Source organism: Protomyctophum parallelum (assembly GCF_964188405.1).
Source record: "Protomyctophum parallelum genome assembly, chromosome: 21".
NCBI lineage: Eukaryota > Metazoa > Chordata > Actinopteri > Myctophiformes > Myctophidae > Protomyctophum > Protomyctophum parallelum.
This window is the reverse complement of record NC_139713.1, coordinates 15,181,578-15,207,515: the sequence shown is the minus strand read 5'-3', so window position 1 is coordinate 15,207,515 and position 25,938 is coordinate 15,181,578. Positions and strand designations below refer to the sequence as shown.

Below are 25,938 nucleotides of genomic sequence, written 5' to 3'. Positions count from 1 at the left end.
CCGATACACTGAGGATGTGTGGAAAAACAATACTGCAGTGCATATCACTCAAAAATACCTCAAGGTTAAGCTTCATAAAATAGAAAGAAAGTGACCAGGTGAAATTTGCTCATTTTTATAAATACAATAATCAAATTATTAGCATAAGTATTAAATTAATGCCAAAATCTTAAGAGGTAAAAGGGACAAAGGCCGCGTCACTCTAGCTTTCTAGATGCAAAATGTATCTTCTCAAATAAAAATAAATGGAGAAATAGAAATGAGACAGAAACAGTGATAATTCAAAAGGGGAGAAGAGGTTTTATAGAAATCGCATCACACGTGCATTTCATGCAGGGCCGCCCAGGCCAAAAAAATAATAATAATGGCACAGGATAGTGGAGAACGCCGTTCTTATACTTAATGCATACTTGGGTTGCGCATCTGTGTTGCATGCCCGGAAATAGCCGATTGCCTATTTTTAGCGTGTCGCACATCGATGGGCAACTAAGTATCATTCAGGCTTCGAGGCCTCCATTACAGAGGGGCTTCCATGACATGAATGCTGGTAGATGTTTAAAGGAAGTCTGTAGTGGTCTGAGAGGCCTGAAGAGTTCTGGTTGGTCTACAGCACTGCCATTGAAAGAAGAAGAAAAGAAAAAGAAAAAAAAAAATAAGTGCATTCTGGTTCTGGTTCGTCTACACCATTCCCGTTTAAAAAATAATAATAAAAAATAAAAATAAGTGCGTCTCTAAACCACTTTTAATTAAAAGAAATAAAACCCTGGAGCAAGAAAGGGCAGGTGATATCGTATTTTTAAAATGGCACATCACTGAAACAATACAAAGGCAGACACACATCAGTGTGCTACAGACAGGCTGATCTGATGGCAATCAAAAGAAAATTAGGTTTTATCTGATGTGGAACATGGCAAAGTCTGGTGATCCAGTAATAACAAGCAAGGGGGTAGTCTCCACTGTCCACTACAGTTCATCCAGAACTAGGGTCTGCATGAGAGATCACACTGTTGCAGATGTCACGTTGGGTTTTTCGAGCGCTCTCGTTAATTCACTTTGCCTTGGAATATGTAGAGGTTGTTGGTCGTCGCCACGGCAATGATGTCGTCCTGTGGATGCCAGGCGGTGTGGAGGATCTTCTTGTTGAAGTCCAGACTGTCCACGCTGATCTCGTCCTTCTTGCGCTTGCCACCCGTGCACACCTTACGGGGCTTCAGGACCTGCATGGGCATGCTGTTCTCCCGAGACGCCTCCAGCGTGACGTCTCGCCTGTGGTCGCGGTCAAACATCCGGAAGAAGTTGTTGTATGAGCCGGTCATCACCACACTGAAGAGAAGAAAGGGGGGAGACATGGAGTGAAACAGAAACAGACACACTGGTGTTTTTTTGTTTTTTTTAAATGACACTGGCTGGCGTCACTACCACTAGTCTGCTATGAACCCTCAGCCACTCGATCCCTGAGCCACTGGCGCCCACAGAATGGAACGATAAGACTGTAGGTGAAACAGATTTCACATTCTGATTCAAGTGTTTTCCGGCAATTATTTATAACAGGAGTTTGTATATGAAAGTACATGTTGTACCCCCATATAAAGAAATCCTGAGGAAGATGACCCTTGAGTTTGTCATGCCAAAAGAGTATAGAGTACAAAAAATTAATCACAAAAAGTACCAAATCAAATTAACCAATAACCACACAGATATGCATATCCTATAATCCTGCACATGGATAAGTGCAGTGGTGATTCCATGGGTCGAGTGTTGAAAGGTTCCCCACAATGCCTGTGATATGCACTGTGGCCACACCGCAGACATGCCCTTACGTCTGTCCATTAATTTTATACGCCTCCCCCCACTCTTCTCACCCACAATGGCCTAAACCTTGTCCAAATATTATTTTGCTTAATTACATCTTTATTTCTTGGGGCTTGGCAACCCATCCTCATGTCCAATGTCTCCCCCCCCCCCCCCCCCCCATTCCCCATTAATCAATTTAGGCCTGACCTCAACATAAAAAAAAAAAACTCCAACAGTTTTCTGAAATAAATATTTTCACGCGCTATGAGCTTGTAGATCTGCTATTTTTCAATAGCTAAAGTATAACATAATGCTTAGTTAAAACACCAAAAGGGGTTCCCGTTAAAGATGGAGCCACAGATTAATTCATATCGGTTTGCATGCATAGTCATACCTGTCAGTCCCATTCCAGCAGCATTCAAATTTGTCAAAGATGCAGTCATTCTCGTAGAGCGAGCACAGCTTACTCCTCAGGTATTCATGAACCTATATTAGAAATCAGAGGAAAGTAAAGAAAATGTGTTAAATATTAATCAATATAACCACTGTGGAATAATAATTTTAGTACAATTTAGCCTTTTATATGCCGATGTTGATTAGTAGCTGGTCAGGATCTACACAGACGTGTACATACATATTTTCCTCTTGAACACAGGTTTTATCTGCATGTATATCATTATGTATGCATGTACTGTACGTAGATTTTCTCATGAGACCCCAGACAAGACAACTATAAGACAGCTAGTACTGTGTTAAATGCTCCTCTCTGCTCTGGTAAAACAAAATACACTGGCGTACTGAAAGTCTGCATAATATTTAGAAGTAGGGTAACCCCTAGTGGCTGTTATGTGGAACTACTAGAATTGAAAAGGGTGTTAAAATAAGTGGTTGCTCAACAAAAACCAAAGTACTCGTATCAGTACTCTGTATTGGTGAGTACTCGAAATTAAGTACTTGTACTTCAGTCAGAAAAAAATGGTATCGGAGCATCTCCAATGATAAGGTGTGGTAACCCCAGGAAAAATGTACCAGTGCAGCCTTTCCAGTGCTACACAAAAACCCATGCTATAAAATGACTTGATAGGAATTGTCCTATACTACTATAATTAATCTACCAAAGTGGTAAAGACATAAATAAGAGATGTCATTACAAAAAGGCACCGTTACTTTTATAAGAATCAGAAATAAATTTAGAATGGTTTCGCCGTTTTGTTGCAATGGCTATTTCGATCTCAACAACGTACATAAAAACAGCAAAGAATTTCTGACCTATAAGCTCACGACACAACGTGAGCTTATAGGATCGGTAGCGTCAGGCTTCCATTTCTGTCAGTCCCACCTGGTAGGTCTCCACGGGCCTGCTCTCCATGTTCAGGTCCCAAATCTTGACCGACAGGTAATCTCTAGTCATCATGTAGCGGCCATTGTGGCTAAACTTGACGTCTGAGATGGAGGATATTATCTCGGAGAAGAAGGAGCGATTGCTGGGATCCCCTGGTTCCTCAAACACTGGAGGAAAACAAGAGAGGAGGGCACGTAAATGAAACGGAAGGCTAGGAAGGAACCCACCAGGCACAAGCACAAAGACGCTGATCTTTCTTCCGGTCAATGTTGCCCCATTTGGACCCGAGAACGATTCTACAAAATGTCTTCTTAATCCTGACAGTTTTCTGAAAAACCTATGTTTCTATGTCAGTGGTGCTCACACTATTTCATGTCAAGGACCCCCCCCCCCCCCCCCCCAGAAGCAAAGATTTCAGTTAAAAACGCACGCTCTGAAAAAATATATACCGGTATTCCAAATTTGTGCCACATTTTCACTATTTTCCAAAAATAGTGCTCGTAGAGCTGCTATTTTTCAATAGCTAAACAGAATGCTTAAAACACCAAAAGGGGTTCCCACCCAGAATGGTTTAATGAATGCAGCAGTTTTCCACAGGCGCTATCACGAAGATTGTTTTTTGTCTCCGCTCTGGCGGAAAAGATAGTTTGTCCCGCCAGTCTCATTGAAATGCATTGAACAAACGTCCCACTGTGAGAAGTGAGAACAGTCACACAAAACCTGCGTGAACAATAAAAAAAAGCGTGTGAGCGATCTTTTTTTTTGGTGGGTTCCCAACTTCCCAGCATGAGGTTAACATGTCCCCCTGTGGTTTACTCCCAGTTGAGGACAATAGGAATGACTTAAGGCTAAACCAGTAGCAATAATTTCTGACCACAAGTGGTCAGAAATAACTGCTGGAAGTTCCTGGAACTACTCACTTTTTGAGTAATTGTCACACAGCGCAGATGCCCTCATGTCACACAAGCGGAGAGTGCCTTTGCTGCTGCTGTAGACAAACGTGTTGCACTGGTGAGGGTGGAACTCCACTGCCGTTATCACCTCTGTTAGCTCCTCCATGTTGGATGGTTTGATGTCCACAATATCTGAAGAGCCAATGGTCAAGAGGAACAACCCTTCCCGTCTGGCAATTATGACAGCATTAGCGCATGACCAGGCACCGAGAACACGAATGGATTAAGACACCAACACACACGGACGAATCCGGAGCGCTGCCCTGGGCGCAATCATAACTGCGGTGTCTTATCGGCTCTCATTATTGCCCCTTGACACCGCAGTTTGTTTATATAAATGCATCCATGCGTTTAAAAACACAGTACACTGTGGAGTGTTCATTTACAGGTCCAATTTTACACAGTTAAACTAATAATTCGGATTCTTGTGTAGGTATATTAGTACATTTCATAATATTCTTGGCAATTCATTACATTCCAAAGTAATCTAGTAGTTGATATTTTCTCTCTCTCTCTCTTTTTGTTTTTTCAGGTTGACACATTAAAGCAGCCATTCTGAATCACCGAAATGTCATAATATTCATAAAGGTAACAACACCACATTTAATTAATAACAATGTTCATTTTAAACTAAAGCACTGTTAAAACTGTGGCAGCTTTGTAGACATCCTTAGAAGACATTTATTTGTGACACACACTAACACTTTAATACCGCCGGTATTAAATCCTTCATTGTTTAATGTTTGTGTTAGGAAGGACAGAATTTGGGTTAGACACACACACACACACACACACACACACACACACACGTCTGAGGATACTGAAGCTGCGGTCAGTGATTTCCAGGTTCCACAGGTTGATGCGAAGGTCATCTGCAGACAGATAAGTCTCGTTGTCACTGTTGACTGAGATGGAGTTAACATGGTAGGTGTGAGCGTTGGCAAACACCCTCCGTGGGCTGGCTTCCACCATCAGGTCCATTGGTCTGAAAACTGGCACCTGGGAAGGTAACAGAGAGGATATTTACAACAGTATCAGTTAACCTGTATCTGCATATACATTAAATTAAATTAAAAATGAAAATCACACCCGTGTGAAGTGAGTGGTGCAACTCTGTGTGGGGGTTTCCGGGGGAACTCGCCCAGGGGGCCGGGCCGGGCCGGTTCCGGCGTGCCGCCCCGCGTCCGAAACGGTTGAGAAATGACAGTTACCGTGCGGCAGTCCCTCTACTGTACCCTCTAATGTACTGTCACTGTACTGGCACACCCGAAAGCATCATACAGTTAATATGTGCATGTGTGTTAGGTTGCACACAGGTGGTGAAAAACAACCATGTTGATTTCATACCCAGCCAGCCAGCTACCCACCCAGCTACCCACACACATAGCTCCGTAAGGGAGTGGTTGCACCACTCAAAAATGGACACAGGAAGGAAGTTTCTTTTTTCCATGGCAAACAAAGCACCATTTCCCTTCAACTGCATTCTCTGAACATTTATTATTCTACTTTTAGTTAACTGGTTCAGAGTTCAGACCGTACGACGTGTGGGCACGTCATAAGCAATCCAACCGACGTGCTAGGACGTGTAAGCACATTTTCAATTATATCAAACGAGAATATTATGAATTCTTCTCTTTTTAGTTGGCCTCCAAGGTCACCATACTCTTCGTTCTTCGTCCCGGTCAATTCCCCGTTTACCGCTGCAGAAAGAATCCCTCGTATCTGCTAATCTAATGGCCGTGATGTGCTAGCCAGTAGCCACAGTCCTTACTGACCCGCAGTGAAGTGACAGTGTTGGGGTCTACGTATTGTCCATCCTCCTTGAGATTGTATCCCTCTGGTCTCTTGTCTCGTTCACTGATTTTCCATAACTTAATAGTCTTATCTGCAAAAACATAAATACAAAATATAAGGAAATGAATAAAAGAAAAAAGTTCAAACTTGATATGACAAACACCAGATTAGGAGATAATCTGTGAATATAAATTAATCTGATGAAATACAGGCTGGGGTTTTTAGGGAACAACTACATCCACAAGCAACCATACATCATTTCTATGCACACACAGACTAAACTCAAGTTATCCCACTAACAGCTGCAGTGTGTCACATTGTGCAAGGTGTAACAAGTTATCTGCCTTAACTTAGTGCCGTTTTTCATATTTTGGGGGGGGGGGGGGATCCTAATTTTACAATCGCCACATTAACAGTAGAAGAAATGTCTGGCAAACCATTAGTGGACAACAGGAACTGAGCAGCATTCCTCTGGGGAAGCCAGCGGATCTTGTTGATCTTCTCCTCAATTTCCAAACTCTTCAAGTAGTCAAACTCCGGCTCGTGGCTCTGGAATGTGCTGTAAACGCTGTACTCACTACGACACTGTGGATGATTCTTGTTCTGTTGGGAGGCATGTCAAATAAGCACCGGAAGGAAAGAAAGAGACACCAATAGGGCAGGAGTTAGGAGAGAACAATTGAATGGGACGATTTAGGTAACAAAATGGTAATGTGTGACTATCTTTTTAACCCATTCTGACCGGGCACCCATTTTGGTGTCGGCATCATGTTATGCTTTAGCTATTGAAAAATAGCAGATCTACAAGCTCATATCGCGCCACCGAGTGGCGCGATACGAGCTTGTAGGTCTGCTATTTTTTGAAAAATCAAAGAACGACTGACATTTTTAGAATCTGATCTCAGGTCAGAATGGGTTCATCAGGACCAGTGTGTGTCCGGCGGAAACCTCGTATGAATCTGATCTCAGGTCAGAATGGGTTAATTGTATTGATGCAAGAAAATATCAAACTGTACCTCTATTTCCTGCTGAAAAATGACAACACGTCCACCCTTGTCTCCAGTGGCTAGTAGTTTCCCAGAGTCGTTAAACTCAACAGTGGATATGATGTCCGCTGCAAAGACACAAAGGTAGATATACACATTTAGAGTTGGGCCATAGAGTGCCGAAGTCCTGACGTCACTCGCTCATCCCCTGGTTCTGCCTGGTTCACGGAAGTATTTTCTCTATGGAGAATAGCATGGGCTCATCTTAAAATCGCAAATAAAAAAAAGTACATGAACCCGTGGATTTGCGCCCTCTACTGATATTGACGTCAGACTTCTGTGCTCTGTAGACAACTGAAGTAGAGGGATAAACAAATTTCCAGTAGCACCGTTTCTCCGGAGCTGGCTCACCTCCTACAGAACTATGACATAAAAATGTCATGCCTGCATTAGCGATGTCAGTCATTTTTGTTTGATGATCAGATGTATCACTGCCATTAAGAGGCGGAACCAGTCTGTGATAAACTTTACTTTGCAGCTGCCTTGCTCATGTTGGTGTTGTAGTAATTCCATGAGCAACAAACATGCAGAATTACCATGACAGAGTGACAGAGACGGACACAGAATTGTCTCGGCAGCAGATTTTGTCACTGTCATATGGAAACCTTGTATGTCCAAAATGGTTACCTTTCAGGAAAAGAATAACCTTTGCTCCAATGGATCCAATGTATTAGTCACAGACAGTAATGGTTAAATATTTATAAAATAAACCCATCGACATACTTTCAACATGTCATATGCCAACGTTTTCAAAACATAAAAGAATAATAACAGGTGTACAAGCTCACAATGAGTCACAACTTGCAGATTGTCTCTTTTTTCTAGCAAAAAATAGGGCATTAATGAAAAAACATAATAGTATTTTTATTTATTTATTTTGGCCTAAAATATTGTCTATATTCATACATTCATGAATCCACCTGCTGACTGGCTGTTATCATTGAGCAAATTATTTTAGGGGGATATATGCGACCATACCATTAACAACATATATTGTGCAAAACTAAAAGAAATTGCTCAATGATGACAGCCGGTCAGCAGATGGATTCATGAATGTATGTACAGTATATAGACAATATGTTAGGCCAATAAAAAATATATATATATCCCATTCCGGGGCGGGAACGCCTTTTGGTGTCCTAACCCTTCTGGACGGGAACCCCTCTTGGAGTTCTGTAGTGTACAGTATGTACAGGATTCAAAAATGTAAAAACTTTGATGCTGCTATATAAATATCTTTGAAGTTTTTCAGAAAGCTTAGGTAAGGATTTAGAGCACTTTTTAGTCCAAAATGGGATATATACTAGGGATGCACCGAAATTGAAATTCTTTGCCGAAACCGAATACCGAATATAGGAAACAGTTGGCCGAAAACCGAATACTGAATATCCGAATATGATTAATATTATACATCTTTTTTCCTACCATTGCTGTCATGGCCGTACCTTAAAGCTACCTGATTTATTTAAAATAAATGATTATGGCAAAACTTAACTTAAATAATAATCACTATTATGGGTCCATAAAACATTTATTCAGCTCTTTTGAATGCATTAATTGCATACACTATTCGGTGATATATTTTCTGCCTATTTGGGCCGAAACCGAACATTTTCTGCGGCTGTATATTCGGGGCAAAACAAAGCGGCCTCCTGGTGGCGCTATAACAGGCCGTTCTGGAAAGTTTGGGGCAGAGGTTCATGGTTGGCATCCAGGGAGTGTGTGTGCAAAATTTGGCATCGACCGGGTTAACGGTGGCTGAGATTAGCTGTTCACGGACACACACACGGACACACGGACGGACGGAGTGCAAAACATACTCTCCCCATGCCTTCGGCTGGTGGAGACAATAATCTCTCAATCACCTGGTAATGACTGTGACACAGTCCTGTATCTGAAAGGTCAGAAATGCAGTCCTTGCAACCACAATGTTTCCAGCCAGACAGGTCTAGTCCAGAATGCCACTTAAGCACTATAAATACTTTGTTGTACAACAAATAGCAAAGATTGTTGACCTACAAGCTTGTAGATGTTTGGAAATTTTGAAAGATTTAGAAAGCTTTTGCCATGTTGAAAGTGGTTATCACTTAACATACCTACACCCACACAGTATCATTGGTATGAAGTGTAACTGAATATCGCTGTTTTAGTATCCTCACTTAACCCATTAACCTGAGTTTGATTCTACAAATGTTATGTTATGGTTATGGCAAAACTTAACTTAATTAATAATCACTGTTATGGATCCATAAAACATTTATTCAGCTCTTTGAATGCATTAATTGCATACACTATTCGGTGATATATTTTCTGCCTATTTGGGCCGAAACCGAATAGGCCGAAAATGCATATTTAGCCATTTTCTGCCGAATATTTTCTGCGGCCGAATATTCGGTGCATCACTAATATATACCAAATGTTCCCACTCCGTGTGCCCGGCTGCCGGACTATAAGACGTCATATGAAGATACCAGGTTTCTGCCCGACTGCAACGATATGCACCATTACCCTCTCACTCCAAAGTAGATGTTCCAAAGTGCTGAACCATTAGCTGCTGAACATTCTGTAAGTTCAGCACCAGTGATTTGCTGTACACAATGTTGCAATTCCAATGGGGTGCCCTGATATTGTACAAACCATGCAGACAACTGACACATGGAGTGTAGTGGTCCTCACATTATTTGTACAAGCCTTTTCTTTAAGGCAAAGTGATCATAAACTCTCTTTCTGGAGCAACTCAGCAAAACAGAAATGGCCTAGGACTGTGTAGCATCACAAGAAAAGCAACCACTAAGCAAGATGGAAGCTGAACGAAATTAAGTAGCAAGAACATGCTGAATTTACTGTAATTAACAACAGCAGAGACTTAAATAAAATCATGGCTGGTTGATAAACAATCCACCTTTACCTAAAAGAAAAATCTGTTAAAATGTATTTTAATAGTCAAGTTTTGTTTATTCTCGAAATTACACAGAGTAATTAAACTCATTTTCAGTGTCGTCGAGTAATACAATATCATATAGTGTATGTGTTTCAATAGGCTATATTGCTCAGCATAAAAAGGTATGCTATTATAGGTTGTCTGACTGGGCTCATTTAAATTCAATGTCCAGACTCCAGAGCATAAAGGACACAACATGACAATTGAGCCAAACATAATAAAATATAAAAAATACCCTAGAATAAAAGGGAAGAAACCGTTGTATGCCTGAAATAATAATTTCCTTCTACAAAACAATCAAATTAGAAATTGCATTCCATAATGATCTGGCTTAAAACATAAAAAGTCTGATAAGAGATAACTATGAACTTCAGGTCTCACTGAGACTACTAGAGCTCTTACCTTCAGCAACATCATCATCGATGGCTCCTTTCACCTGAGACAAGCACCACTGTATGTCATTAGAGTCACCTCCTGTAGCGAAAAAAGGACACCCAAGAGAGACTGGTCATTTATGCATGCAGAAGGGCTTGATGGAGTCAGGAAAAGTCCAGAGGAATTGCTTTAACAATCAAAGTACTAGGACTGTTGTAGATTTGGTACACAGGTACACACTATTCTTTTTTATATTACGTAGATAAAATACTCACTCAGAGTAGTCATTCTATAAAACAGGCTAGTGCAGATATTATTATATCTATATGCCATCGCTTAATATTAAGTTTGTTTTCTAACATGACATTTTCAGTCCAACAACTGGACGGGTCTAATGAACAAAAATGGTGTGATGGCAACAGTGTATTGAGTGACTGACTGTACATGCCTTTGTTGATACATACAACTAAAGCCAGATTTATAGTTCTTCTGAGTGACCGCGGGGACGTTACAGCGACAACAGACGTCGTATTTGTATGATCAAAACATGTTGGAATAGCAGCAGCAAACACTTTTGTTTGATGAACGACACCGCTGTTATATTTTCCCCGAGTATAACAAACACATACATTTTAGAATGTAGCGTATTGTTGGTAAGGTATAACTTCTTAAAAGGTGGGCCGGGGTGGTGGGTTTTGTTGAACGCATCTAGCTTTGTTATAAAAGTTTAGTTAGTTAGCACACGTTAGCTGCGCTAAGCCAAGTTTAAACTACTACCGTATCTTCTTTCTGTTATAGGCGGTAACTTGTTGAGATGGAAAGAACGAACGACAGCAATAAATCAGACTTATTCTAATATCGACGCGCTGGTTGATTTCCAAGCTTCACTTGTAGTATATTTACATACCTGCCATTATAACGAGTGAATGCTTGTTGTTATCTCGGTCCTATTAAGTGAAGTAACGTAAGTGCTACAACAACCATGGATGAGAATTTAGAGCTACGGGCGCCGCCATATTTCTGCCAAACACAGGAAGTACCCGACGTGCGACGTGCGTCAACGGTGTGTGTCGCGCACGTGCGCATGCGCGCAACCCCCCCACCCCGGGGCGCGCGCACACACGTGCACACACAGACACACATGCACACATACACACACACACACACACACACACACACACACACACACACACGCACAAGCACACACAAACAAGATCTCATACACCACTAAGATACCCATGTACCTGTCCTGTCTAAATACTTCTTTTCAGATTCAGATTTTACAGAGGCCAGTTTCGAATTGCAGCCATCCGTAGGTGCCCTTTGAGAGCGGTTTTGAAGGAGTCAAGGGATTCACATGTCTTAATGACTGTTGGTAGGGCGTTCCACATTTTGGTGGCATAGGAGCGAAAAGAATTTAGTCCCTTGTTTGTGCCGAATCTGGGTTGTACATGGTTTGTTGCACTCCCTCTGGTGTTGTGGGTGTGGACTTCGTTTACATTAAGGAAGTATTTAGACAGGTACATGGGTATCTTGGTGGTGTATCGAATCTTGTGGACCAGACCCATTGCAAGATGCTGTACTCTGTCGTCGACCCTAAGCCATCCCAGCCTGTCAAAGTGGGCAGGGGTGAGGTGGGTTCGGGGGGTGAGGCCAAGTAGGAGCCTGACCAGTTTGTTTTGGGAGGTCTGGAGCCTTGTTTTAAGGGCCTTTGAGGTGCTGTGGTACCAAGAGGTGGATGCATAGTCAAAGAAACCTTGTACGAGGGCTCCTGTTAAGGTCTTCAAGGTGTTTTTGCTGACCAGTGAGGAGATCCTGTAAAGGAATCTTGTTCTTTGATTGACTTTTTTGATTACGTTGGTGGCCATCTTATCACCGGAAAGATTGGCCTCCAGGATGGAACCTAGGTAGGTAATTTGATCTTTTCGTGTGATAATATTGTCACCCACTCTAACCAAGAAGCCATCTGCCTTGCTGAGATTACTATTTCATCCGAAGAGGATGGATTCAGTTTTTCCCAGGTGTAAGGATAGTTTGTTATCAGCGAGCCAGGTGCAGATTCTACCGAGTTCAGAGCTGAGGGTCTTTTCAACCTGCAGTTTGTTCCTGTCCGAGACCAGCAGTGCTGAGTCATCTGCGAACAGGAACAAGTTGCAGTCACAAGCTGAAGTCATGTCGTTAACATATATTAGGAACAGTAAAGGCCCTAGTATGCTTCCTTGTGGGACGCCACAGCTCACTGGGAGGGGAGGGGACAGTGTTCCGTTCACCTCCACCATCTGTTCTCTCCCCTCCAGGTAGGATTGCATCCAGCTCACTGATGTGCTATCAAAACCAATAGCTTTAAGCTTGTTAACCAGTATGGAGTGGTTCACGGTGTCAAAAGCCTTTTGGAGGTCCAGCATGACCATGCCGCAGTATTTTCCAGCGTCCACCTCGTGTTTGATGTGATCGCTCAAATAGAGGAGGCATGTGTCAGTGGAGTGGGATGTTCTGAAACCAGATTTGGAACTCGTACAGCAATTTATTAGTGGCAAGATACTTTTCAACCTGTTCATAGACTATTTTTTCCATCACTTTCGAGATGGAGCTTAGAATAGAAATAGGGCGGTAGTTGCCGGGTTCTAATCTACTCCCTTTTTTGTACAAGGGGGTTACTTTGGCCAGTTTAAAATCTTGGGGGACCTGTCCCTGTTTGATGGAGAGGTTAACTATGTGGGTGATGACTGGAGCTATGGAAAAGGCTGAGTCTCTGAGAAATTTGGAGGGGATATTGTCATGGCCAGTGGCCTTGTGGGGTTGGAGGGCACTCAGTTTTTTAAGTACCTCCTCGGTTGTTACCATTGCCATTTTGAAATCATCTTTACAAACACCAAGGTTTTTGTAGAAGGCTTTGATGTGCTCTACACCAAAACGCCCAGAGTGGGAGGGCAGTTTGCTAACCAGCTTTGTTGCAATGTTTGTAAAGAAGATGTTCAGGTGGTTGGCTACATCAAGCTTGTCAGTGATGAGGGTGTTATTCGATTTGATGTTTATGTTAGTAAACCTGGTTTTTAGTTTCTGACCACAGCCTAGTTGGTTGTTTAGTAACTTCCAGAGCTCCCGAGGATTGTTTTTGATTTCCTCGGCTTTATCATTGATAAAGTTACATTTGGCAGATTTGGTCATGGCAATTACACCGTTTCTTAGCTTGTTACACTGGGTTTTTAGGTTGCACAGTTTGGTTTGGAGATTACTGTCGAAGCGCTTGGCTAGCATGGACTTGCATTTAAGAAGTTCAGAGCATTTGTTGTCTCTGGCTTTCATTGCAGTCAGTATGTCCGAATTCATCCATGGCTCCGAGCAGGTTTTGACCCTGACGGTTCTCAAAGGAGCCATGATGTTTAGTACTGATGTAAAATTGTGTGATAGCAGTTTCAGAAGGGCAGCTGATTATGTTTTAGGGGTATCATCTGATTATGCAAAACCATATAATTCATTGTTATCTAAACTCCAAAACTATTCACTTTCATGCACATTTCTGAAGTTTGTACCATGGATGGGCATGACCAACATCATAATAGAACAACAGACATGCTGAATTATACTTCTTGTAGCCATACCGCACACAGTTTGTGGCCTTGGTTTGGGAGAGAACCTCTGTGAGAGTCTGTCACATATTTACAGGATGTGACTGATGTGCCTTTGCTGGTCATGGAAATCTGAATGCACTGAGGTTATTGAAGAAAAACCCTGATTTTCAAGAGACATTCAAACAACTTGGCCAGACTTGGGATGTTTCAACAGAGCTCTTTGACTGACTGCAGCCGTTCACTTGTAGCTGGTACCTGTCTGGGACCACCTCCAGTGACGTTAACGAGATCCGCTACCATCTTTTCTGTGCCAGGAGAGGGGAGGCTGATTCCAGTTAACTCCCACCATGTAGAGAATGTCTATTTCTCCATTCCCTCCGTGCCAATTGTTGTAAAACTCTAAGTACTGGACCCTCATCTGGTTTGACAGACAGGTACAGTAGTGTGTGCCGGCAGGGTGGTGTGTGACAATCCAGTTGAAGTATACCTTGGTACGGCGACGGCGGTCGACGGGCCCGGGAGAACAATAACGCGACACGAGACAGTACTAAAAGGTTCACAAGTTTATTACACACCTACTGGAAATATATAGCCGGATCCTAATGACGTGACACAACACTTGAGACATAACAACCGCTTACTGCAAGCAAGCTGACCTTGCTGTCTGAGATGTCATTTCAGTCAGTACACAATACATTATCAAGTACACTGTACTACACTTTTTTCACGTACAAGTACACAGCCATGGGCCATCAGATTATAACACCAATTACCAGACTAGAATACAGAGTGGATGGACAACTGTTGGTGGAGAGCAATTCAGTGGATGCGCACAGCCCCTGCACCAGATGTAGTCCTTGAGTTTTGGCCTGTAAATGTGCACAAGTATGCAAGCTTCCTAACTGCAGTTGTCTCAGCAATGGTTTGAGATGTACAGACCTCTGCAAACTACAGAACTGTACACACCAAGCACCTGAGGAAGATTCAATGCCTACAGTTGAACAGCACAGTTCTGATGAGGAAGAGTTTGCATAGTTCAATACAGCCATTGACATCTATAGACATAATTTGGTGTTATCAGTGTTCGCGATAGAGGGCGCTCTTCCACAACCTGTGCAACGTTAATCTATGGCTTCCGAATCAGAGGTAGACAGGAGCAAATGTGATCAAAACCAATCCAAGACATGTGTAGTATTATAGGACATTTTGGATACACAATTACCTTGACATTGACCTTTGACACATGACCCTGAACTTGGATCGCTTCAGTCACCTCTTAAATCAACTCGGCACCCCAGAAAATGCATACTTTGATGTCAGAATCATCCAAATCGTCCCATTAGTCGTTGAGTTATGCCTTTCACTATACTGTACATTTATATCAGATATAAGGGCCAAAAACAAGTAATCAGCTGCCATTTTGACATTGCCATCACATCATTTCATAAACTACAGACATGTAGCAATACAAAAATCACATTGTCGCTTTGTCCCTTTTTATGGCAACGATATCCGATAATAAGGCCTCTGGCCTAAGGACTATATTGAGAGTCTGTCTGTTCATCAGCCCCTAACAACTATAGCTCTTCATACTGTTGAAGCGATCTTTTGTATGTTAGCCTTCAGTTAGTAAAGTTGAAAAAATCAAGTCTTGAATTGGGATTTGAACACAGAATCACATTCATCAAATGCTTTGAGAGCTGTTCAACAGTTGTTTTGAATGTTAGTGTAACACCCGGGAATCAAATCAATCAATCAATCAATCAAACGCACGTTGCACACTGACCCGTCTACAGTAGTAGGCGTCTTCAAGGTGTTTTTGTCGACCAGTGAGGAGATCCTGTACAGGAATCTTGTTCTTTGGTTGACTTTTTTGATTACGTTGGTGGCCATTTTATCACCGGAAAGATTTGTCTCCAGGATGGAACCATGTGATAATATTGTCACCCACTCTAACCAAGAAGCCATCTGCCTTAATTGCTGAGATTACGATTTGATCCAAAGAGAATGGATTCAGTTTTTCACAGGTGTAAAGATAGTTTGTTATCAGCGAACCAGGTCCAGATTCTACCGAATCTGAGAAGTTGAGAACCCATCGTCAAAAGATAAAGGAAAAGCAGCACCGTCTTTTTCTTGATTTTGACGTGTAGGTCTATATACCGTAAAATCTGAATCCCCCACCCACCTCTTTTCCCCCTCACTGTATATGTTTTTTCCCCTTTTTACCTCCTCTTTGATGATTTCCTGTATTTGGCTATATAGAAGTGTATATGTGTACGTCTCTAAATGTTATGATGAATTGAACATGGTGTACCCTATTGTAAACAAGTGTAATGCTTTATGGTGTCATCCACAGTTAACGGTTTTGTATTGAGTTGTGCTTGAAAATGTACTGTAATTCTCCAATCTGTTAATAAATACTTCAATCAATCAATCAAAAACATTACAGTTGTGTGTCAGGTGTATTTGTGTGTGTGTGTGTGTGTGTGTGTGAGAGAGAGAGAGAGAGAGAGAGAGAGAAGCATTACAATTTGTACATAAATTACCTGTGGTGTGGAAATGACATTTGCCACCACGCACCCCATTTGTTGGTCAGCTTAGTATGGCTGGTCAGAGCTGGACTGACCACCAAAGCCTCGACTGGTCAAGCTGTTTAGATGATTGAAATGGCCAGCCAGGATAGACAAAAACCCAAGCAATTAAGGCTCAAAGGCCTTTCACATGAAGAGAAAAAAGAAGGCTAAAGAAAACGAATAAATTAAATGATAACCTTATTTACCCTTATTTACTGTATCTTTGATCCAATCGCCCCCAGGAAGAACAATGACCTTCGGAGCACTTACATACATAACGTCTTAACACAGTTCTTCTTTGAAGCCAAAACCTTGGAGGGGTTTGAACGGGTGATCTTGGGATAACGTCATAGAACATAACGCACAGTGAGCCACAGTGCTTGTGGTTTCATTGAAGTTCTATCAGTAGCTTCAGGTGTTGTTCAGGATGTTATAGCCAAAACAGGTCCCTGGAACAACATATTTTCAGATGGGGGTCTGCGACCAAATACAGATAATACTGGGGGTCCTTGACGTGAAAAAGGTTGAGCGCAAGAGAAATCTATGAAAATCTGGGAACTAAATTGTTATATGAGGAAAATGGCCATAGCCGTCATCAGTGGATATGATGACGGATATGGCCTAATTTAGCCCAAGGAGTGTTTTTTGTGCAAAACTAATGCTTGGAATGAATTCAGAATCATGAAAACCCCCTAGATTCATATGTCACATGCTATGACATTTGGACATTTTTGCAATTCCCGCCAGTGTATCACTCAAAATCCCTATACATGGGAAAGCCCCCATATATGGTGCCCACTGCCCAGGTCCTGTGACATCACTATGACATCTGATGTCATAGTAAAAGGGATATGCTGTTGCAATTAAGCCCATATGGAATGTCAAAACAGGTTCTGACATTCCATATGTTGATCCTTCCCCATCCATCCTTCCTCTTCGATGTCTCCCTTTTGACTGATACCTGTCCATTTAAACTCTAGACATGCCTGCCCCCAAGTTATTAGTGCAGCCGTGCCCGGCAGCCGGCGAAAACTCCAGTTCTCAACAGGCCCGAAAATTAAGGCCCGGCCCTCATCAAACCCTGTTTTTGATTGATTGATCGATTGAAGTATGTATTAACAGTTTGCAGAATTACAGTACATTTCAAGCACAACTCAATACAAAAAACTGTTAACTGTGAGTGGACGACACCATAAAGCGTTACACTTGTTTACAAGAGGGTCCACCATTTTCAATTCATCATAAACACTTAGATCTCCATATATGGAGCTGACCTGTTCTGACATTACATATGTTGATCTGACCTCATCAAACCCTGTACACTCAAGACAATGAAGACATGCTCCTTATATGGCCAGTACAGAATTCATTTCATGTTGATCTGACCCTCCCATGCCAAAGCACCAGCACTCGCCCAGCAGTCATGCCGTCAACGAGGCGAATGCGACCTCGCCCTTAGGTGTCTTATTGGTATATTTACCGTTTTTATTTATGTGTATTGTGGAGCAGCCTAACTAAGTTTTGCACAATGCACTGTAGCCTACTTGTACAATCTGTGCGACAATAAACATCTTGAATCTTGTGTTTACACAATGTTTGTGTTTACACACACACTCAAAGTTGCATGGGCATCGGAGCGGCTAGCGCCCCTGCCTCAAAACATAGGATTATGAAAGACGGCTGGCTAGCAGTAATGTAAAAACAAACAAACAAAATCATTAGTTAAACCTAAGCAGGAAACTTTCTTTAATTGGATAAAAAGATAAAAGCGCCAAACTATTTTAATCAATAGCCCGATAACACCACTAGATGGTGCTTTTGTACTATTCTTTGAGGAAGAACCTGCAGTCAAATAGGGGGGAAAAAGTATACTTATATATAGTGGCGTTTTATTTTTAGTTATTTTGCTTAAAAGAATACATGCTTTACTCATTTCCTTTTTAAAATATGGAATAATAATGTATACTGATTATCAGTATGTGTGGCATTTATCTCAGCATCCAACTTTGCCATATCATATCCTATCCTCAACTTCAGTCAGGCCAGCAAATGCAAACTCCACAGACACATGCACGTGTGTTTTGGGAGGAAGACCTGAGAAATTAAAACATGTATTCTCAGAATATAGACTTGAGTCTGGGAAGATCACTTGTTCCAGGAGGATTTGCATATTTATAGAATAGATAATTCACAGAGGGAACTGCACACGCCGTGTTTGAAGTCGTTCAGTTGGACGGTTCAATTATGTCGTTGATGTAAATATCCATTCAGCCAGCAGGCAGGAACCATGCAAGGTACACCTTTTATCAGGAGTTGGGTCCTATTGGAAAGGGGAGGACCAAGACAGGGACCTTTGAATTTTAATTAGAGCCTACAGAGAACGAGAATTTGAAAGCTCACTGGTTATCCCATTTAGGCCTGACGTCGAAATAAAAGAAAATGTCTTCCAAATCCTGACAGTTTTCTGAAATACCCATGTTTCAGTGGTGCTCAATATTTCTTGTCAAGGACCCCAAAAATGCTATGTAATTGGCCACCGACCCCAATCTGAAAATATGTTGTTCCAGGGACCCCTCAGAAGCAAAGAGTCGAGTTAAAAACGTTCGCTCTGAAAGAATATACATTCAAAGATTTGCGCCACGTTTTTGCGATCTTTAAAAAATAGCAGATCTACAAGCTCGTAGCGCTGCGCTATGAGCTTGTAGGTCTGCTATTTTTCAATGGCTAAAGTATAACATAATGCTTGAAACACCAAAAGGGGTTCCCACCCAGAATGGGTACCATTAACATGGTTAACACATCAACAGACAAATGTGAGTAATACTAATGGGTGATGAATACAACTACAATTATTTTTAGATATGGAAGGACTCACCAAACCATTCTCAGACGGTACATTTATTATAGCATCATCACTAAACATTGAAAAACACAAGACTATAGAAAATGTCACATAGTAACAAGACGTTCATTTAGCTCCTCATTGTTGAAGCTGGATGTTGTGGTGGTGGTGCACTGAAACAAACAAAATATGATGAATAAACATTGGTGTCACACTGCAATGTTGTCTTCAATATTTGACATAAAGCAGAGAATGTGCAAAGCAGATAAAGACAAAATCATGCCATCACGTCGATCGATCAATCAATCAAGTTAAATTAATTGACAAGATGAAGTTTCATGAAAAGAAGGCCACTGAGTGTTTCACACCCGTGTTTAACTGGTATTGGCTTGACTGAAGACATGTCTCTAAAGTCATTGTAGACAAAGTTTTACCGATATACTAAGCTTAAACAGATCATAAACCCTGTTGAAATTAATTAATTACACAACGAGACCTGTTGCCACATAACACCACCTCTGCAGTGTACTTGTCATGTCAACGTATCTCCAATCTTTCATATTTTTGTATTTTATTGTAACCCCTTCCTGTAAATAGCCTATGGGTCATTAGTAAACAACGTAACATGAGTGTTGAAACTTGGTGCATGGGTATACCAGAGCAAACATCAAGATATTTGGTTTCGCACGACAGGACACTATCACTGTTCAAATCGACTTGAACATTATATTTTATATTTTTATTATAATTCTATATTATGTTATATCACAATTCTCATGAAACTGTCACAGAAATCAAGCATTCTGCACAAAAAAAAAACATCACCGATCCTTGGCTGCTGGATCTCACTCATATAAATGTGGGAGAAAATACGTTTGAGTCGCTGTAGAAATAAACGGTGAGCTAAGTGCTTAGTTGTGTGCCGTTGGGATCTTCTGGAGATCAGCTGTTTTTGGTCATGTGACAATGGCACGCGTAAAGTAAGTAGACTGATGTTGCCTTCATACTAGTGACAGGCATGCCATTTTCAGTGACATGAAGCTGCAAAAAAAGTTAAGCTGGCTAAAACTTATTTTTTTCCATTCCTCTTCTCTCTCTCTCTCCACACAATTCCTGCTTGAAATGGGTGGAAAACAAAAAGTATTGCCGTCAGCCACTTTTTCTGTTCTTAGCCCACAAGCCTTCATATTTTCCTTTATATTTTTGTCGATGTTGCACACTTTGTCAACGAGTGTGTTGAGCAACACAGCGACTCGGCGACATTAGCTGACCACACTTAAGTCCTTTTGTTGTTGCTAGTGTGCCACTTGTGTGTACTTTGCTGGACAGCCATGTCGCAACAGTGAAAATCATCTTACTTTCGCTGACTGACATGTATAAATTAGTATACATTTGTAAGATTACACGGGGCTTCATGTTGGCGGTCACCTGATTCACTGAGGTCCTTGTTTTCTTAAAATATGCCACCAACAGTCCATAGAGGCAGTGCCTCTCCTTACACTTAACTGGACTAGTTAGTTGGACTAACCCTAGTGAGTGTCGGTTCGAAGCGACTGACATGACCGAACCTTAGAAACCTGCTTTTCAGGGTCCATCATCTGTGGTACATGATTTAACTCAGCAAAGTTGTGTGGCCCATTAGATTTATATATTTCATGTGCAAGAGGAAAGTAGGCCTAATGGTAGCAAACAGACAAGACCAAACTCAGTAGAATTCATCTTGTACGGACCATATAAAGGTGCAAATTCCATGGCATTCCAATGAGTAGTTTTTGAGGTATCTCATTTGGGACCAAGCGTTGGGCAGACAATAATTCAGACCATCCGTTCCGACTGACCAACATTGCTGTTCTTAATGTTCCGCCACCTAGCAGGACGAAAATGAAGTGGTGAGTCTGTTTCTGGTGACATTATTTAGCTTTCTGAGATCCAGACGGCAAACTGGCCAGATCTACTGCTCATTGGAAGTCCGATTGCGCAACGGCCACTTTCTTCCAGGTGTCAGATGGACACACCAACGATACCAAGGATTCTTGGCTGTCAACAGCATGCCTCACCCAATTGAAGCACTTCACAAACACGTGTCCACTTTGGACCAGGGCATTGTGATGTCATGTCCACAGAGATCCTAAATAGTGAACGGTCTGTTTTCGGGAGGGGTTTGTGGCGTGCCTGGGGCCTAGTAGAGCCTGACATAAAAGAGCTTCTGTGCTCTAGTCCTCCTGTCTGCTTACAACAACGCCACACACACACACACAGATGTGTGGATGATGGCCAAATGAGATCATCATAAAACAACCATGCCCGAGATCACAGAGATCTACCGACTAAACGTTTCAGCAATTTGAGCTGAAATTCATTTTAACAGAAAAATGTCCAGATCCAGCCAACAAGATCATACCACTGCTATTGTTAAGTGTGACATCATCGGTGCAGCAGGTGCTCTTCCGTGTAGTCATGGTCCCATAGATTCCTGTGATTCTTGCTCATTGGCCAGTATCCTGCGGCCGTTGTCACTGTAGCTTCGATTTGGCAGGAAGGACAGCCTATACGGGAGGACATAAGGGACAGAATTTATCATAATTTATGTTACAGAGTTTCACGTACATTGGCTTCCCTTCTCCGAGTTTGAACGCCGAGGTCAGTGTAACTGCTTTCGTACAGTGGTTCGGAGTCCCCCAGGGTTTTAACCAGTTTAAACCATACTACGTCGCCTATTTGAAACGGTCTACCTGGGGTTGGGGTTGGTAGGATTTAGGCGGATAAGACAACTGAGACGGGAGCAATTCAACTGTGGCAGACGGAACGGAAGGGAGAAAGGGTTCGAAAATGAAAAAGAGAGGAAGACCGGTCGGTCTGCATAGGGAAAGATACTCACGCATGCACACACGCAGTCAACGACGGGCACACACGCACGCACACACACACACCCACCCACTCAGAGACAAGTGTAAAATGCACGTAAACGCACACTCAACACATCTGGTGGCATGTCCAGGGTGAAGAGTTGACGGGGAAAGATAAACAGACATGTTCTTCTGTAACTTTTGCTCCTCTGGGCTGTGTTTGCTGTTCGGGGGGAGGGGGGTATTTACTCACCAAACACAGTTGCAGTTACAGTATGACTATATATGTACTGAAGTCTGTCACAGTCTGGGACAGGACAATTAAGACACAATACAACAACCTATCATTGTGGCCTGTCACAATAATCCAATCCAATCCTGATCACCATTATTTCATAATCGTAATATTTTTTTATAATCGTTTCCATGTTGCAAAAAACGTCTACCATGTGATATCTAACTATAAATGTGCCACGTCTCTGTCTGCGTGCGTGCGTGTGTGTGTGTACACTGCACAGTTGTAATGAACGTAACTCGAGAACCGTTTGCCCCACCGTCTTCACACATGTGCTCCACACCCCCGCAGGGAGTCCAGTGCCCGGTATCGAGTCGGTCGGACGCACGGTTCTCCAGGACAACCACAAAAGCCTCTGGTGAGCCAGTGGGCCTAATGAGCCAAAGTCCCCTCACCTGTGCAATTTCCAGCCTCTGCCTCAGCCAATTGATTGCCATGGCAACCCCACACCTGACAATTGATCACTTGACCACCACTTTTCACAGTAATTTTGCACTCTTCAGACACGGGCAGATACGGAGATCTCCATGTGGGACACAGACAACAATGAATTAATTATTATAGGTATTATTAGGTTCCCAAGTTGCATCGCTCTCGACGGGCACGTACAGGTCTAGTAATAATAATAATAATAATAAAACTAGAACTCTGTAGGCCATAAATGGCCTACTAGTGCGCAAGCAGAGCAGGCAAATACTGTCAACCGCTACAAACTGTCTAATCACCTCTATAACTTACTTGAAAAGTATTTACCTATCTGACACTATTTAGAGATCTGTTGAAGAACATGAACGTAATTCAACGTAACGTTAATTACGTAACTTTCGTTACGTAATTAACAACAATCAATTACGCAATGCTGTAATTAATACGGATGAGTGACGGCTTTCGATGGTGACGTATATGTCGATCAGTGTCGGGTGGATTAAAGGAAATGCCTCTATGTATATGTCATTAGTAAGTTGATTAGCGGTATACTGTGGTTACTTTGCGTATTGATGCGTATGTATCGTAGCAGCATATGACGTCAGGGTATAACTGGTACAACTAGCTCTCAATGATGACGTAATAAAGATGTGGATTAACCCATTCTGACCTGAGGTCAGATTCTAAAAATGTCTGTTTGAAAATGACATTTTTCTGAAAAAGCTATGTTTCTATGTCAGTGGTTCTTCGATTTTTCAAAAATAGCAGACCTACAAGCTCTTAGCGCGCCACTCGGTGGCGCGCTATGAGCTTGTAGATCTGCTATTTTTCAATAGCTAAAGCATAACGTAATGCTAACACCAAAGTGGGTTCCCGTTCAGAATGGGTTAAAGGTAATTGGTTTTCGACCGTGACGTAATGACGATATGTTTTAGTGTCGGGAGGATTAAAGCCCTTATGTATACACATATGTAATCTGTGACACCACTGCCATATCAAGCACAAGTAGTCATTACGTCATATGCTGGCACGGCGCATACAGTACGCATCAAACGGCGACATACGCATCGAAGCACTGGACAAAAACTATATTACTCTGTCACAGTCACAGACTTTTTATCATTTATTGTACAGTCTAGGTCTTGTATTTCTATGTTTTGTTCCCTGGGCTAGTTTTCTTGGTTCTATGTTTGTTTGCTCCAGCTGTGTCTCATTTTGTAATCACCCTCATGTGTATATCAGTCTTGTTGCCCAGTCAGTCCTTGTTGAGTCATTGTATCCTGTCACCTGTATCCTGTCTGTTTTAAGTTGTTCATGTTCACCTGTCTTCTGAATCAAATCACCAATTCATGGTTTTGAACACTACATGCCTGGCTGTCCTGCGTTTGGGTCCTTACCTCACCTACACCTACGTGACATTACTCTGCAAAAACTATTACTCTGCTAACGATTAGGAGCAGGTGGGTGCCATTAATACCGTGCGGGGAGCAGTTAGGGGTTATGGGCCGTCCTGTTTATTTCTTTGGCACTTCTGTGTTGACGCGTAATGCAATCTCTTGTCTTTGGAGTCGCTTCAAGGAGCTGCTATTTATTCCTACAAATTCAACATCAATTTTCCTTTGGCACCGGCTGCTCCCAACCAGCTTGAGGAAGATTAGGAGTTTATTGGATTTATTTTAACTGAATTGCAATGCAGGGGAAAAAAGAAAAGAAAAAAAAAAACTTGAAATAGACTGCTGCTCTACAACAGGATTAGTTTAGGGCTGTTGCCCTTTTTGAGACAAAGTAAATTACTGTTATCTCCCTGACCGTAGAAATATCCACATGGAATATCGTGCTTTAACATTTTTTGATGGGGGGGGAATCAAAGCCAGATTAAGTGGATAATGAAAAATATATATTTTCCACACACATGTGGCCCTTACGTGCACTAGCTATAGCAGAATAGTCCTGTCTGAAGACCAAAAGCCTAATATCCCCCTTGGCCATGATGGGGGGGGGATCTCCCTTTGAGTTGAGCCGAGCGCTAGATGTTTAGTTTCCCACATGTGAGTTTGAATCCAGGGTTTATATTTGGATGAGCTGAAAAACTATCCCATTTGTCCTGTTCTCTACAGAAGTCTAATAAGTCATGGAAGAGTAAGTTGCGCAGCACTGGGGAGCAAACACTACATTTCTCTCAACATGCAAGTTTCTCTCCCACTGCAAATACTTTTGGGCTTCATCATTTCACTTATTCCTAAAAAAAAAAGAAGAAAATAGTACATGGCTTCATTTTGATTAATGTACTGTATGTGCAATCGCATGGAATAAATGTACGTATGGATCAATGCCAACAAAAACAATATTATCTTTTTCTACAAGTTCACTTGTGTGCTTGTAAGTCAGCTATTTTGAGATGGGAGTCCGCAATCCTAAACCTAATCTTTCTTTTAGGCCTTTTCTGCCTTTATTGATAGATACGGTAGTCTGACGGGAAATGAGCAGAGAGAAGGAAGGTCGTTGGGATCGGGGGTCGAGCCCGCGCCGCTGTCAGGCAGCATTAACAGCCCAGGTGTCCAGACGACGGCTAAACCTTTTCCATTATTTACATGCATACATTGAGGGGCACCAGCACCTCCTATACACAGGTTTAATGTCTGTATTTAGTTCAACTAGACCTGTACGACGCGTGCCCGTTGCAGTCGGCCACCAGCCTTCTTGGGAACGTGGCGCATTATATATAGTAGATGTTTGTGTTGTTTCGACAATGAAGGGAAAATGACACTGTTTGTTTTACATCACCTAATCAACATGAATTAGACTTTTAATATATTAGCGCCCCTCACTGCACACGGGTGTGATTTTTCAACTCCAATACAGCTTACACACTCTCAATGAGTATCATGTATGCCACTATTATGAAGAGGATGAGTGACAGTTTACACAATCTGTTAATCCTGGTGTTCGGGTATAGCTACATGCTCAGATTAGAGTGGACGTAAGAGGGCACTTTTGGACAAAAATAGCAGATCTACAAGCTCACAACGTTGAGAGCTTGTAGATCGGCTATTTTTGGGGCGCAACCCAGCACTCTTTAACCCATTTAGGCCTGAGGCCGATTCTAAAAACTTTTCTAAATCCTGACCTAAGTTTTCAG

At 42.0% G+C, this 25,938-nt stretch overlaps 2 protein-coding genes across 2 annotated transcripts in view; both read right to left on the bottom strand.

The window, feature by feature from the left end:
- Positions 1-277: 277 nt before the first annotated feature.
- Positions 278-11,268, bottom strand: LOC310879221 (serine/threonine-protein phosphatase 2A 55 kDa regulatory subunit B alpha isoform-like). The gene is made up of 10 exons (XM_083793725.1): positions 11,153-11,268; positions 10,273-10,344; positions 6,900-6,997; positions 6,321-6,486; positions 5,865-5,974; positions 4,911-5,088; positions 4,057-4,221; positions 3,134-3,303; positions 2,189-2,280; positions 278-1,323 (listed from the first exon to the last, which is right to left on the bottom strand). Exons 1-10 carry the CDS (start codon positions 11,157-11,159, stop codon positions 1,044-1,046), a joined length of 1,338 nt encoding a protein of 445 aa, XP_083649851.1. The 5' UTR covers positions 11,160-11,268; the 3' UTR covers positions 278-1,043.
- Positions 11,269-21,687: 10,419 nt separating this feature from the next.
- Positions 21,688-25,938, bottom strand: part of LOC310879084 (5-hydroxytryptamine receptor 4) — a gene marked incomplete at its 3' end in the record, with an annotated part of 37,912 nt that continues 33,661 nt past the window's right edge. Inside the window, exon 6 of the mRNA XM_083793518.1 lies at positions 21,688-21,778. Within this exon, the coding sequence (XP_083649644.1) occupies positions 21,688-21,778 (91 nt within the window). The remainder of the gene's footprint in view (positions 21,779-25,938) is intronic.